Source organism: Sebastes fasciatus, chromosome 7 (assembly GCF_043250625.1).
Source record: "Sebastes fasciatus isolate fSebFas1 chromosome 7, fSebFas1.pri, whole genome shotgun sequence".
Classification (NCBI taxonomy): Eukaryota; Metazoa; Chordata; class Actinopteri; order Perciformes; family Sebastidae; genus Sebastes; species Sebastes fasciatus.
The window spans coordinates 10,599,405-10,615,493 of NC_133801.1; the positions used below are offsets into that span (position 1 = coordinate 10,599,405).

General features: G+C 44.7%; 1 protein-coding gene across 5 annotated transcripts in view; it reads left to right on the forward strand.

Moving 5' to 3' along the window:
* Window positions 1-16,089, forward strand: part of ets1 (v-ets avian erythroblastosis virus E26 oncogene homolog 1) — a 38,178-nt gene that overhangs the window by 11,728 nt on the left and 10,361 nt on the right. For 3 of the 5 annotated variants that reach the window (XM_074641520.1, XM_074641518.1, XM_074641519.1), the window contains exons 4-5: window positions 14,957-15,076; window positions 15,766-15,966. In XM_074641520.1, the coding sequence (XP_074497621.1) occupies window positions 14,957-15,076; window positions 15,766-15,966 (321 nt within the window). Of the gene's footprint in view, window positions 1-3,005; window positions 3,445-14,956; window positions 15,077-15,765; window positions 15,967-16,089 lie in introns of those variants that run through there. The other 2 variants (XM_074641522.1, XM_074641521.1) reach the window with 2 other exon arrangements.

Genomic DNA, 16,089 nt, shown 5'->3' on the forward strand with positions numbered 1-16,089 from the left:
ATTGAAACCAAAACTTGTTTGATCTGGGACATGTGTCCTCAAGTGTACTGGTAGCTGATTGTTTTATGAGTGTAAGACAATTAACAATCCCTTTGTCTAAATAGGAAATGACGCAGTTTGTTTCAACAATAGTTGTTTTTTTTGGGTTCGTAATGTGCAAAACTTTGACACAGGCAATTCCTACAAGTTGATATCGAGATCTCCATGAAGATAAACTAAATGTTTAGAATTCCATTTTTTTTTTTTTTTTATGGAAATCATTTTCCTCATGTCAGTGTCCTGTTCGTGAAAATGTGTTTGTCTGCAAGGTCGTTGTACAGCAGGCTGTCCAAGGGCAATAGAAATGGTCATTGCTCTGAGAGGCAGATCAGTCACACACTGTTCTGAGCCACAAGAACAGAAATGTATTCAGATGTTTCCTGGCAACAAGAATTTAAAGCGACAATGCTTTGTCAGCAAACTGCATGTTTAATTTCACTTAAATAGTTATAGTTTTTATCATATCGGTTCTACACATTCTGAAAATGAAAAAAATGCAATTTAAAAGCTTTGTTATAATGCTGAAAAAAAAAGAAGTAGTGAAGACTGGCAGAAGAAAACCCAAACTGAAATAGGCTCCAGTGACGCCAGCCTAGATATTAGTCAGCAACACCATTAAACCCCTAATGGCCACCCTCAGGCGCAAAAGGACCCAGGCTGTCCTTTTAAGAACAGATACGAGGGAGTTCATTAACAGAAAACAAAGAGGTCCAGTCAGCGAGAGAGTGACTGACTGTTGAGATGAAGGGAGAGGTACTGTTCCATTCTTCTCCTCCATCACCCCCTCTACTCTGCCCCTTATATGAGGCAGCTCCTCTCACCACAGAACCTAGCAGCACTCTTCCCAGACGAGGCTCCTATCAGGCCAATGAAACCTGATCCGGGGCTGCTAATGGAGCCGGTGAAGTACCACCGGTTGAAAAATCCATGTGTGATCAATATCCCTGGCTCCCCAGCCTCCATACATACATACATACGTACAGTACATGCAGAAGTATCATATTGAGGTTGCAGGTTGTGCCATGACTCACTCTTAACAAGATATGGTTGGATATATGGAAAAAAACAGGGCTGATGCTTTAAAGAAAACCATTTCCGTAGTTTCTTTAATGGACAAAAGACTGTACTGAGCTCAATTTGCTTGCATTTGTTTAAAAGCAGCAGGTTCCAGAGGTACTTGTGCGAGAATTAATATTATAATCTGTTATTACATTTTTCTGTTGCCATGGGAGGTGTTCCCGAATGGCAGTGGTTTGCTCAGAGTGGAGCCTTACTGTGGCTAAAAAGCCCAATCTTACTCTCGTCTTTGTTCTTTTCCAGTGGCAGAACAAATTCTTGATTCGATTTCCAGTAAGGCATGGTCATTGTCCCTGATTATTGTAGATAAGAAAGCACAAAAGTAAAAAAAAAACTCAGAATTAGAACAGTTTGCCCTGTTCAAACTGAATTTTCATCGATGGTCTTGGTGACCCAGTTTGATTGATTTAAATATCCGCACCACTAACCTATTTTTTAAACCGTGCACTGTTCACGAACACTTGTAAACATAACATTTGCAAAGATGCACTTTGTCTAATACCTGTGGCAGCTGTGTAAAGAAAAAAGGTTGTTTTTTATTGATCAGTACAAGGTGAACAGGAAATACTCTGAGGTGTTTATGAGGGTGAGTTACAAGTTATGAGGAAGGCCGGACCTGCAGAATATAGGACACAGACGAGCCAGACTCTCCTTTTAGCTCCTTTTAAGTTAACGGTCCTCCACACGTACAGCTAAACTGTGTGTATGTCTCTATTTTAAGATCTAAAACCATCTCCAAAGACATCTTACTGTTCCCTAAAATGTTTCTATAAGGGCTCAAATATGGCAACCATATTGTACTCCATACTGTTTGCCCCCTATAGTATATGCCTGTAACATTCCAGTATAATTCATTCATGGTGTTACTTACGATACGATACGATACAATACAACTTTATTGTCAGTTTGCACTGAAATTCATTTTGCATCCATAGGCAGCTCAGTTTGAGAAAAAGTACACATACAATAGACATACTTTTACCATAGACAGACGGACAAGTAAGACAAAAAACAAAACACATCACAATTTCTCATACATAACCCATTAAAAAATTATCTAAATCGCCTCTCGGAGGGCAGAAGTTGATATTATAATTTACCATGTTTAAAATTTTATTATTTATTTTTTTTGGCATGGATGATGGAGTTGTTGAATGAACTGTGTTTGCTATCATATGTTGGAAGTAATGTGGATACACATCATTACAGTTCATTCTCAGCAGAGAATGAGTGTTTCTCATAGTATTGTAATTGGCATTTTAATTGAATTGTGAATCAACTGGCACGAGCCAGACTCTCCTTTTAGCTTCTTTTTAGTTAAGCTAAAAGGAAGCTGAACTGTGTGTATGTAGCTATTTAAGATCTAAAACCATCTCCAAAGACATCTTACTGTTCCCTAAAATGTTTCTATAAGGGCTCAAATATGGCAACCATATTGTACGCCATGCTGTTTTTGCGCCCTATAGTATATGCCTGTAACATTCCAGTATAATTCATTCATGGTGTTACTTATAATAATTTACCATGTTTAAAATTTGTTTTATTTTTGGCATGTACGATGGTATGATGGAGTTGTTGAATGAACTGTTTGCTGTCATATTTGGGAAGTAATGTGGTTAAACATTATTAAAGTTAATTCTCAGCAGAGAATGAGTGTTTCTCATACCCTGTAAAACGCCAGCAATTTACGGGAACATGTAGACTCCTGCTAACTGCGTCTGTCTGATGACGTGAAGGGGTCTTGGAACTAAGTAGGTTCCCACAGACACACGGGGGAGGTGGTAGTAGTAGTGTGTGTGTGTGTGTGTGTGTGTGTGCGTGTGTGTGTGTGTGTGTGTGTGTAAAGGGGGGGGGGGGGGGGGGAATTGTAATTGAATTGTGAATCAACTGGCAAGTCAGCCCCAAACACCGCCCCCTTCAGCTGTCGTCGCACTCCGGCTCTTTGCAATGCAACGCCCATAGCCAGAGATAGAGAGAGGAAGAAGTGAGTGAGTGTGTGAGTGAGTGAGTGAGTGAGAAAGAACGAGGAAAAGAGGGAGTGTGTGTACATGTACCGGAGAGAGGGAGAAAGAAAAAGAGGGAAAGAGAAGTTACGAGTAAAAGAAACTGAATTTGTAGTGTGAGAGGAAAGATTTTTAAAAAAAGGTAGAATTGACCGGCGCGCCAGAGGAAGAGAAGATTCTTATTCCTTATAGAGCGTGTGTTTGGAGCTGTTAGAATAAAAAAGAGGAGACGCGGCGTTATTAAGTCACTCTGATCTGATGGTCATGACGGCAGCTGTCGATATGAAACCGACGTTAACCATCATAAAGGCTGAAAAAATGGACGGTGAGTAATAACAACTCTTCTGTGACAGTTAACACGAGACTATAACGTTACTCCTGGATGTGTTTCACTGAGCGCCGTATAGCCGGCTGCTGGCTCATGACGTTGATGTTGATACTAGTAGTGATAATTCTCAGTGATTACATGCGGCCGAGAGGGACACAACGTCCTTAACCGATTTCAGCGTGTGTCGGTTGCTCAATATTGGACAACACGCAACACTTGAAAGAACCACGCCGGAGGCTCCACAGTCATTGTACATGCAATGCCAGTATGTGTGTTTCTCGTGTTTATTGGATGAATCACACTCTGACGCTGCCTTTCTTATAATTAACAATATAATGATGTGTGTGAAACAATTGGGCTGCTATGGAAAAGTTATTTTTACCAGGAGAAAATGATGTCATGTAGGCAAAATAAATTGTCACAACATGGTAACAAAAATGTTTCAATTCATACAAAAAATTATGATTTTTTTCCCAGTGTTTTGATATTAATACATACTTTCAGACACAAAACTTTTTCAAATTTGCTCACATGCATCCTCAAACAGTTATTGTGTAAGTTTTGTCATGTTTTGTTTAGTGTTGCTCAACTTGACTGTCAATGCAGGCTTTTGTAGTTTTGATGTACTCTCTTTCTTCCTGCTCTGATCTCACTGGGGCTCTGTCTCCATCTCCCATCTAAACACCCATCTCTGACCCTATATTCAGTGCCATTCTGGTGAGAGAACAGGGCACTCTGCCCAGCCGGCATGGGAAGACAGACAGGCAGTATAGTGCCTAATCACTGCCCTTCCCACCAACCCTGCTGTCTCCTCTACCTCCCTCCCTCCTCCTCTACCTCCCCCCTTCCTCCGCCGTGGTTGAAACTGACTTTCCAGAGGGAAGGAGAGGCAGGCTGAGGTGATGAATCTGCAGTGCTGAGGCTTGCCTCTCTGACTCGGCTGCGTGGAAGACTTGGCTTGCTTCAGGGGTAGTCCAGTCCGGGTGCACATACAGGACAGGGATGCCCACCACAACTGTGAGCTGTGTTTGGGTTCAAACCTTTCGTGTGGTTTCACTTCTCATTTTTTTTTTTGCAGTGATGTTACACATGGTGGCATGTTTGGATAGTTTGCATTTTGCAGCTCTTCACATTAACAAAATCCCCTGTGCTTTTGCAGCTCAGGTGGCGTTGAGCCTGTTAATAGAGCAGCGAGCAGGAACATGGAAATTTGATACTAATTGCGAGTGTTGACCCACTAAGGGGGCTGTGACTCACCACGTTAACCACCTTCTCCTCACTGTCAATACCTGCAGAGTGTAGATTCACACGTCTCACAAAACGCACATAAAAAAGTGCTGACAGCTGCAGTTGGGCTGCCAAAAGCGTAGCGCTATCTTGCAAAGAGCATTTTGCAATGCTCGCTCCTGCTTACGCTCACTTGGGTGCACCGGGGTCAGGCCGAGGCTGCCAAGGAGCAGCTCACAACTTCGCAGAAACACATCTTTTTTCTCCGTCACGCAGACACACGCTGTTCTGTTCACTCAGTGGTGTTACCATGCTTACTAGATAAGTGCACTACACGTGTCCAAGGCTGTTCCTGATCCTTAAAAGACACAACAGTGATGTTCAATGTTGCAGGCATGTAAAGGACCATGACAGGCTCTTTGCTGAGAGCGATAAGTGCTCCATACAAAGCCAGAACGCATTTGTTGAGTTGTTGGATTTGTGAAAGTAGCAGCACTTGTCCCAGTGGGCATGGCCGCTCAGCTTTTCACAAGCAAGAGCGCAGAGCTATGGCATTGTGGGAACTACAGATGCTATCTTTTTCCAAACACCTGCAACCACATACTGTACATACATGCATGCATACCCCACTAACAAGCTTAAGTGGCCCACCTTACTACATTGTTTGTTTTCCTTTGCGACGGAAGTGCAGCCAGTGTCAGCTTACCCAAGGCCTGTCCTCTCTCTCTCTCCAGCGGAGGTAATTCCCTTCAAAGCGCTCACACTGTGCCAGGGTCAGAGGTGCACCCAAACAAGGCATCTAATGTTCCACAAAGCTTTTCTTCCTCTGTTCAGTTATAGTAGTCAATTCCTGACACAGCACACTTACTTCCATGTAACCCAGACCATGGTAGCTTATTATTGAAAGCATCATGTAGTCATAACAACACTGTCAGCTCGACAGAGACAAGTTTTAAAGATAGGAGAGAGCGTTACTTAACCGGGGAGGTGTTTGATTGTAGACATGAAAGTGCTCTTGTATTGCTGAAGTTCTTATTGAGCGTTAAAGTATACTATAACATTGTTCTGAGGTCATAGATTTAATATTCGATAGAGTTGTCAATCATTTACAATACAAGGTGTTGTCCCCTTTAGACTTGAGTGAGTTGTCTCTCTTTTACTCTCCTTCTGTGTTTGTCAGGCCTGAAGGTCGGGGTTCAGTGACTGACAGGAATGCTTGTGAGCATGCCCTGCTGGGTGGCATGCATGGAGGCATAGAAGGAGCTCAAGTGGGAGGCTCACTTTTATCTGATCAAAACGCTGCTGTTTGTTGTAACTGGCGTGCCTGATGCTTCTTCTGAGAGCCCTTATAAGGCATCTCGCTCCACGCCCGCCACATACGCTATGCACACAAGCACATACAGGCCATGCCACCACACGAATGACTCTTAGAAAGGCTTCGCTGGTTTTCTTTTCCAAGGTGCCTCCCATGCCGGTATGGTGCGGAGAGGGGCAGCTTGTGTCAGAACAGAGGGTGTTACATAAGCTTCAGGTTTTTGCTTCGGTGTGTTTGTGTCAGCACTCCTTCAGTAGCGCAGTATAATATATGCCAATGTTTGAGTGTGCGTGGCCGCCTGGCAGCTGTGCAAACACTGTTTGGGTGATCCAGGCTTCTCTTGATGTGGTCTGTCAATGAATCGGGCCAAACGGAGCTAACCGGTCCATTTTTCATCTGATGTGCGCCGTGTCAAACTGAGGACGATATGGTTTTGCCGGATCAAAACTTGATTAGTCAGTCCAGTGTTCAGCTCATCGCCCAAATGTCATTAGGTGGTGTTTGACCAGACCGTGACTGTGCCTAGAGGGCAACTAATACCAGCTTCCTCAATGGGCCTCCCTGTGCTGGTCACACTTGTCAACAGACTGGGCGGATACAAGTGAAGTGGCTATCTGTGAGTTTCCCCAATGACCATGTCTTCTTTCTTTCTTTCATTGATGCCACTGTGTTACATCAAATGGGTTATCCCCCCCCCCATTCAGTCGGCGTTTCATTCATTCAGCCCGTCATCTGCTGTGTTGCCCATCATAAAACCATTATACTGCGTGGGTCCTATCTCGACGCTTCCCCGGTGACTACACGCCTTAATCTTTGCTTATAAAGCTTAGTCATAAAGCAAGGCGTGTTAGCAGCAGATACAGCAGACTGCTAAATAGTAAGCATATGGTGTGAGAGAGGGGGTTGGGTGTTTGAGGGACGGAGAAAAAGAGGCCTTCCAAGGTGTGGCCGATATGTTGTTAGCGAGTAGTCCTCGTTATGCTAAAAAACAATTAGAGCACAAAATGATTATGCTGCTCTTTGCAATCAGTCTTCAACAGCTTCTCATTTTTACTCACATTCCACAAAAAGCCAACCAAAACAAAGGAAAATATGCTCCTCGGCTGGAGAAATAAAGCACTAACAAGCTTTTTTTGTAACAGACAACTCTTTTTCAGTCATTCACCCACCCACTCACACAATTCCTACTCAAGTGCTCCTCCCCCTCCTTTCCCTTTCTTCCTCTGTTTCTAATGTCTCTCTGTTGGCCACATGGGTTTCTCTCACGGCACCTTGATGTGGTGTATAGTGAGTTCCTGGTGAGTGCACTTTGTCCCATCCCCAGTCATTCCTGGCTTGTAATCCCTGAGTCATGGCACTAGACGCCTGCTGCACCACACGCCACTGGCTGTCCGACTGTGCGTCTGCTCGGCTCGCTTACTGGTTTCTGCCACCACAGGCCTCTCCCCTCCCTACATCACCAGTCTTGACTGCGAAGCCTAACTGGCCCGACGCTGCCCCCAAAATGGCTCCACGACCTCCCACGCATTTCAACATCGTCCTGAGTGCGTTAGAACTTTTTTTTCTGTCCTCTTGCTCTGTTTCTGTTTTACTGTTCCGCATTTAGGGAGCTGTGTTTCCCATAAAGGGATGGAAACTGGGCTAGTTTAGAAACATGCCTGCTTTGAGAATCAGTCCAGTGTCCTGAAAGGCAGCGGGTTTGTTTCACTACGGATGTTCAGCTGTCCTCAACGAGGCCATGTCACTCATTTTGTGCTGTATGTATGCTCCAGATTTTCTTCCCTTGTTTTCTGTTGTGTCTGCTGCACACCACCTGTTTTTAGAGTCAGCGTGCTGCTTTTGTAATCAGGTGAACAAATGGGGCACAGCCACAGACCGTATGTGTATCAGACCTTCAGCATCAGACTTGTATTGATTGATTGGCCTCCCAAAGCAAAGGAAGATAGAGAAGGGTGCGTTTGCGTGGGTGGCTGGCTGCTGGTGTGTAGGTGCGACTCTGTAGCGCTCATGATGAGTTGGGCCTCAGTGACGCAGTCAAATGGGAGGCACATGTGTTCTGGCAGCTACAGAGGAGGTCGAGGAATGGGACTCGGTGTAAGTTTTTAGACTGCCTCTGGAGTTTAGCTGTGAGAGTAAAAGCAGCTGGATTCCATTGCCTGCCTACTAGCCTGACCTCCCTCGTATCTGCATGTTTGTTCTATGCATAGTTACAGGGTAACTGTGACCACTTTTGACTCATTGAGTAGGAATTTTACAAGATATGGTCACTGCTTTCATCATGACCAGTCACATTGTCAAATGAAGTCCAGTCATTCTTTGATGGAATGAGTCATAGTCTGTGCGTGAGTGCCTAAGAGAGAGAGAAAGAGAAACGGAGAAAGGGAGATAGAGAAGACAAGGTGATCATGAGTTTACACATCTGCAACTATATGCGCGTGTTTTGGAAATCACTTCCATCTCTTATTGCAAAACACTTGACTTGTAACTTTCCAGTTATCACATCGCGGTTTACATCTTTTTTACTCAGCCAAGTCAGCCAAAGCTGAGGTTGTTCACAGCGTCATGAAAAATAACTCCGATATCTTAAATAAGATAACGGAAGAGGAGATGGGGCCAGATGTTTTATGCTCCTATTAGCCATGGAGCCTACATTGAGACTAAAATAGAAGGGTAATTCATCATTCTGAGCTGAAACCATTTTGCCACTTAGGCCACAAGTCATTTTTGGTTGCATTAGAGGAAAACAAGAAAGCTGTGAGAAGCACATTAGCGATTGTAAAACAGAGGTGGAATGTGAGGCATGCAACATGAAAACACTGCGGTCTCGGGGGAATTTATTTATCAAGTATCCATCTGTCGCCCATAGCTTGCCTTCAAACAAGCAACAAGCTCTTATATACTATGTGTGATGTATAATTAGATCCAGCCACTACAAGACTTCCACGCGTATGTGTTGCACAAAAAAGAACGGTTGAGTGGCGAACAGTTCCGTTGATGTTGTGTGTGAATGTGCGGCTGTGTGCCGTCCCACACGATTCACAATTCTTTCAGGAACCTGGTTGTGGAATGTATCAGTTTGGACTAAAAATGGGGCAGGCACCATGTTTTGTGGAAAAAATGCAACACATCGAGTAAACTGTTTGTCAGATATGTCGTGTGTTTGGTTTAACGCCTAAACAGTTCCCCCGGAGCATCCCCTGTCTGTTTACAACAGGGACGGAGCCTGGGAGGCCGGCTAGCCTGGATACAGCTAGGCTAGCGCCACCTGCACTCTCCAGTACACGCTCGCCTGTCAGTTCCTCTTTCCCACCACCATGACTAACACTGATGGATAAAACAAAACAGTCAAATCCTTTTGGACTAAGTAGGGCTTTCATTATAAATATTTAACATATATGGAGGTCATGGAAAACCTTCAAGTTGTGTGAGATTTGTCAGATCTCCACTGTCTGTGTTGTGCTTTAGTGCATGCTGGGTTGTAGCTTTGATCCCAACATTATTTGTCAGCCTTCTCAAAGTAATAAGAGAACTTGAAGGTTGTGCAACGGGCATGTTGTGAGAAGTACATTACTGTTGCGCAACCTTTTTAATACTTGAGGCATACCTAAAAAAACACACACACTGTTAAAGATCACAGAGCAACAAAGCTTGTAGGCAGTTAAATAAGCAACCAAAGGAGCCAAATCCTGCTTGAAAGCGCCCTGTCCCTGTTCCCCTCGTTCTTCTGGAAAAGGAAAGAATTTCCATCAAGCTTTTAGCAAAAATATGTTTAGCGTCTGTTGGCGATGGTGCGTATCATTTCAAACTCAGAGGTAATGTCATATCAAGCGCTGAGACTTTGGCATAAACAGTAGAGTTAATGCACTTTCACATCATAAGCTAATATGATTTCAGAGATGGAGGGAGTGGAAGAAAGAAAAGACAGCAAGGCAGCTATGGGGGTATTAGTCTCACTTATTGTCTGCTTCAGTAGCCGCTATGTCTGTGGTGGTGGTGATGATCCTGGACAACTCTAGTTTCATGGCCAAAGACAGATGTCAGCAGTACAGTGGCCTCGTCCCGTAGCCTACAGCTGCTTTACACCGCCACAGGCTTGTGCTTCAAGAGGGCAGCCAGGAGCCAGCGGTGGAGACCTAAGAATAAAACGAGTGTTTCAGCACTGTTGTTTTGTGATGATGGGATGGTCCTTGTTTAACACAGTCCTGTGCTGGAGCAGGGTCTAGGTCTGGTCTGGCTTCTTCACTTTGGGTTGAGCTGCAGGCCTACACATCTATTCCTGGTCTTGGCATTGAGATGGAAATCTAAACAGCGGAGCGGCTGGCCGAACAAGCGGCCCTCTCAAAACCAGACTGCCACCCCGTCCTCCTCCTCTCGCTCCACTGCAGCTCTCAGCCGCCACTTTATCACCCTGTGGCGCTGAATGGGCCCCCTTTATGTTGGTCGGGTTTATGACCCCGCGTTCTCAGACCAGGGGTCTAGATACGGATCTCCATCAAAGGCTCTCTCAGATACCACTGCCACCTCTGGTCTGTTGTGGATGGACTGGTCTGCTTTAATGAGACGATTATAAATCCTTGGCAAGTAGCCAAGACCTCGACTCTTTTTTTTCCCTGCGCCGCGTTGTGACCCCGCTGATACCTGTATGCATGTAGGGATATTCAGGAAGGGTATGACCCTCACCTGAACCCACAACTCACCTCACTTCCCACAGGAAGTGGCAACTTAGCCACAGGAAATGGACTCTTTCGCTGATTTGAATAAAGCCCACCATACACTCAGCTACAGAGGGGCATAGAGAGGGAGACACATGCTTTGACACTGATATAAATAAATGACTATTTGACCCTAAAGTGTTTCACTTTTCAAAAACCCAGTTTCGAATAGCCTTTTTGATGTCATCCTCATTTTTTTTTTAACAGCCGACTCTCTCTTCCTCACGCCAACACACACCCACTCATTGGCCGAACTCTATAGGTCTATTTATAGCTCAATCGCATGATAGAAAGCATATTGTCCCTTATTTGTTGGGTCTGGTTGCCTGCTCTGCTTGTGTCGTTGCATCATTCAGAGCGGAGGCAGAAGTCCAGGCTTTATGAATGAAGCGAGTCTCCGCCAGAGGCTGGGAGATGGCACTGATCCCACTGTGATGTCACTCCAGAGACAGAGCAGAAGAGAGGGAGCATTATGAGACCTCCCATTCATTCTTCTGCCTCTCTCTCCACTATGCCCACCCCCGGTTCTCTTGTCCTGTGATGGGCTCATATTACAGGCCGGTGACTCATCCCCCCCCCCACTCCCCTCTACTCAGTCTCCCCTCACCCACCAGAGATGCTCCCTTGCTATCTTCCCCAGCCCTGAACCTGCCCTGCCCAACCCAACCCTGTCTGTTCCAGCCCCATAGACTTTGGCCCCAGTTGCAAAAATCCCAATTTCACGCCCACGCTCCGGCGCACAGGCGAAGAAGGCTGCTAATTTGGTTCATGTGTGTGTATGTGTGTTCATATGTGTGTCAATTTAACAGCCGAAGGTGCCAAACTGGGGCTTGGTCAAAGGGGCAGGGCGGTGAAGGTGCACAGTCTGTCAGCGACAATCCCTTGGGGAAAATATGGCCGTCGCACTCAGCAGCCTGTCCATTATTCATATCATGGCAAGAGGGGAGTGGCTAATCAATAGCTTTTACTGTAAATCCAGACTAAACACCAGTCTCACTTCATTCTTAGAATAGATGGACTTATATTATTCCTTCTACGTCATTAGGAGAAATTGGTTTCATTTCATACTTTTCACTCCGGACGCTCTTTTTACTCTTGCTAGTTGGTAGCGAAATGCCATAATGTTGCCTGTGATTTACACCCACTCCCACATTTTGTGAGCTAAGTGGATGGGACTCATTTTGCGGACAGACCCACACGGTCTAATGTGGAAAGTGATGACTTGTGGATGCTCTAACTCTCAGTACATACTGACCATTCTGTATCTAATGGGACTCGCAGGCATTGAAATTCTATCAGGACTTCATCATTTACTAGAGATTGTCTAGATCCGAGCTCGCCTCTCTCTCGCTAATGGATGCACACTGTACATTAGCTCTGCCGCAGATAACTTTCATATGGATCACTCACCATGGAGGCTGTTCCGTTATCACTGCACTTTTAGGTCTTTTGTTTGCCTTGCAGCCTTGCTTTGTCCTCTGCTTTATGTTTTTAAGATTTCAATTCATGAAAATACAACAATGCACATACATACTATTGAGAAAGTAAATTGTTCTGTTGAAAACGCAATTTCTCTTTGTAGAAATCTGTCACCTAACAGTCCAAACTTGGAAGACATTTGTTGTGCTTTGAATTTCTGCAAGACGCTAAACAAAAATCCCACTTCAAAACTCATTTTAAACTGGAGAAATGAGTAATTCAAAATAAAAACAAAAGAAATCACACAAATTGCAGTTCCCATTTTAATTTGCTCTATAATCATGGTTCACATATTTCCCTCTTTAGAGTGCCTAATGGTAGTTCTCATGCACGATGGTGTTGAGTGTCTTTGATGGAGGATTTAGTGCTAAAGTGGATTCTAAAGTCTGTGTGGGCAAGCACAGGCTGGGGCCGGGTTGATAAAAGCGATGAAGAGGGAGGGGCGTAAGCGGTTCGAAAGTGCAGACAAACTCCACTCGATCCAGCTTAAATAAACTGCCACATTTCGCCGCTGCCTTCACATCAAAGCGCAGACTGTCTGAGCCCCAGTCCCATCTCAGTTTGCAGCCGTTTGCAACATGTACGTTTTAGCACTACCAACACTACTTAAAAGAAAAATGAGCTCAGCAGAGGCCAAGACGACCCTGTTGTCAGGGCCAACCTGTACACTAAAGACACCTCGCTCAGGTCTTATTTTCATTGTGAAACTGCACGGTTTTATTTTGATGTGCGAACTGTGTCTGACAATAGTTAAACTGAGGTCTTATGTGAGGCTGTAAAACAGCGTTTATTCTCAGCTCTTCTACCTTGCTTTTACTCCTGACTTGAATGAATAACTTTCTGTTTGCTCACCACCAGTGTAACAGAGAGCAATATATTATTATAGGCCTAATTGAATCACATGAAGAAGCAAAGAGCTCTTGTCTGTCCTCTGTCTTTGGCCTGTTGTGAGGCTTCTTTCTTTAGAGAGAGAAAATAGAGGGGAAAAAAAGAGCCAAAGACAGAAAACTAGGAGACCTAATTTTACAAACAGCCAGACAGACATTGGTTACATGGGCGAAGGAGAGACAGCTGCTGTGCATTCCAGACGAGGTCGAGACGTCAGCGAGTGGTGAAAACAAGCATGAACTGTATGTTGCCCCAGTGTACTGCTGGCAGATTAAACCGCCAGCCAGCGGAGATGCCAGAACATCTGGGTTCGACGAATGGCGGTGCTGTGAGAGGAGTGACACAACTCTTCCTCATCACGATTTTGCTTTCAAGCCATGCCTTTTGTGATCTGGTTTCTAACGATTTTAATTAACGCGCTATGGAGACAGACAAGAGGGATGAGCTAAAGAGAAAGACATGCCGCGAGAATCAAAGCCTGATTGAACCCTTGGGTTTGTGTGCACCTTAACCCGCTGAAGCCCCGAGTTAAAGTTTTGCCTCACGCATTTTAACCCCCCAAGTTGATTGGACGAGTTAATGCTATTATATACCGCAGACTCCAACAGATCCTGACATATCATGTCTGTCTTCGTTGTGTAAATGAGTGTGGGCGCATTGCAGATAAAGACAGTTAATTGGAGCTCTATAAGGCCTTTTTATGTCTATTTACAAGTCATTGGTTGAGTCTTTGCCAGATTAGTTTTTAGCCGTCTATTCTAGTGTTAGTGCCCGGGGGTCTTTCCCCGTCTCCCCTCATCATCTCCCCTGCTTTGCCCCCTCATCCCCACACTTCTGCAGCCTGGTCAATCTAATTAGATGAGTGCGAGTCATCGGGCACTGTTTAAAGCCATCAAAGGGAGCTCTGTTCCGCACTGGGTGCCCACTGGCTGTGAGCAGAGAACAGTACGCCCAGTGTGTGACCGAGACCCTCGAGACAGCCCACCCCCAAACTCTCCTAGCCACCCGCCAGCAGCCACGGTGACATCATCACCTCATCCCTCGACCCTTGACCTCTCAGAATGTTTGACCCCATGCTTGGTCCAGTGACAGTAGGCCCACTGTGTAAGGGCAACATGGTAGGAGGGCTAGTGGGGGTCATGGTGTCACTGATGGGCACCAGGCCCTGCTCTCCCACCCAGGATTTGCGGCTAGGAGAGAGTTTGGTATAAGTATTTGCAAGTAAACGTGCGTGATTACTTTGTGCCAGATGAGTGGGATTTGCCTTAGGACCCTGCCTGAAATACCAGAAACTGTAGACAATTGTAAAAATGTGGTTGAAAGCCATTGAAAGACATTGCCCTAAATTCAGTTTAAAAACTGCACAAATTGTTTCCACTATCTGCTATTCAGCCTTTCTGAAACATGCACGTGTATCAGTGTGCACATGCACTGTTACCTCCGTTTGTAAACAGTTCATATGCGACGGTGCGACAGGTCTTGTTTAAATAGATTGGATCTGATGCGGAGACAGTGTCTGTCTAGACGGGATGTAATTGTTGAGCCATGTTGTTGATCACGGGCAGATACAACTGTTGATTTTGTTTGTGTGTGTGTGTGTGTGTGTGTGTGTGTGTGTGTGTGTGTGTGTGTGTGTGTGTGTATTTGTGAATATCTAACTGAACCACATTCACAAATCGCTCTTTCCTGCTCCCTTCTCTGTCTCAATTTAATTTCCCATTCAGTAAGCTTTATCGGCATGAAATACAATACAGAATGCATTGTCGTAGTTTGGGTTGTCAATACTTGTTAAAGCATTATGTAACATTAGAATATTAGTAATTGCAATCCCAAATGAAATATATATTGAATAAGAAATATCCTAATCAATGTTGTTTGTGATTGGCAGATCCGGAGTGTGGCGATGTCCCCTTGCTGACTCCAGGAAGTAAAGAGATGATGTCCCAGGCTCTGAAGGCCACCTTCAGTGGTTTCACGAAGGAACAGCAGCGGCTGGGTATACCCAAAGGTAACACTGTCAGCTGCTTGTGTTCTTATTAGACCCTGTTAACGTTTCCATTGGGGACGTTCAATGTTGTCAGTAAAAAGCATGAGCCCTCATCAACGTGTCACATGTCAGGCATGCACATTCTTTAAATCATTTCACATTGTAGCCTGCGTTAGATCATTCAGTGAAGGCATCTTTTAGAAGGACTGAAAACAAGGAGACACCCAGTTATTCCACAAAGGGCCTTACATTACATACATTTCAGTCCGGGCAGACTGTCTGACTACCGCATCCAGAGAATCTAGACCGTAAAATAAGGACTTAGCTACTTCAGTGGAAGCCGACCACAGAGCCTCCTCATGTAAAAACAGCAGGACAGTATCTGTCTATGTAATCTTACTATATCTACAAACTATGGGTTTGGCTTGTCATTACCACTGCTCACATCCTCAGCTGCCTCCTTGTTTGTTTTTGATTGACTTGTTATCGGTAGTTATTTACCACAGAGGCGATGTGAAAGTTGGCGGCATAACCAAATATCAGAGTTTTCTCACAGTGAAAACGGAGCAGAATGTGCTGCAGTCCATAGAGCATGTGTAGTATTTGCACCACCTCAGTCTGAATACACATCATGTGATTTTAACAGAAGGATTATATTGTATTTCAACAGTGAACACAGTATAATAATCGCCAATTGTGATCTCCTTCAGATCCCAGACAGTGGACAGACAACCACGTGGCTGAGTGGCTAACGTGGACAGTGAACGAGTTCAGTCTGAAGAACGTCGACTTTGACAAATTCTGCATGAACGGAGCCACCCTGTGTGCGATGGGGAAGGAGCGCTTCCTGGACTTAGCACCTGACTTTGTGGGTGACATCCTTTGGGAACATTTAGAAATGCTTCAGAAAGGTAAGGCCACATTGGTCTGAAAAAAAATTTAGAATACAGATTTTTTTAATTTATTTTTTATGGCACTTTTACGCATTATCAGCTGGTTTTGTGTGAGAAAAAGTCTCACCACACAGGGTGATA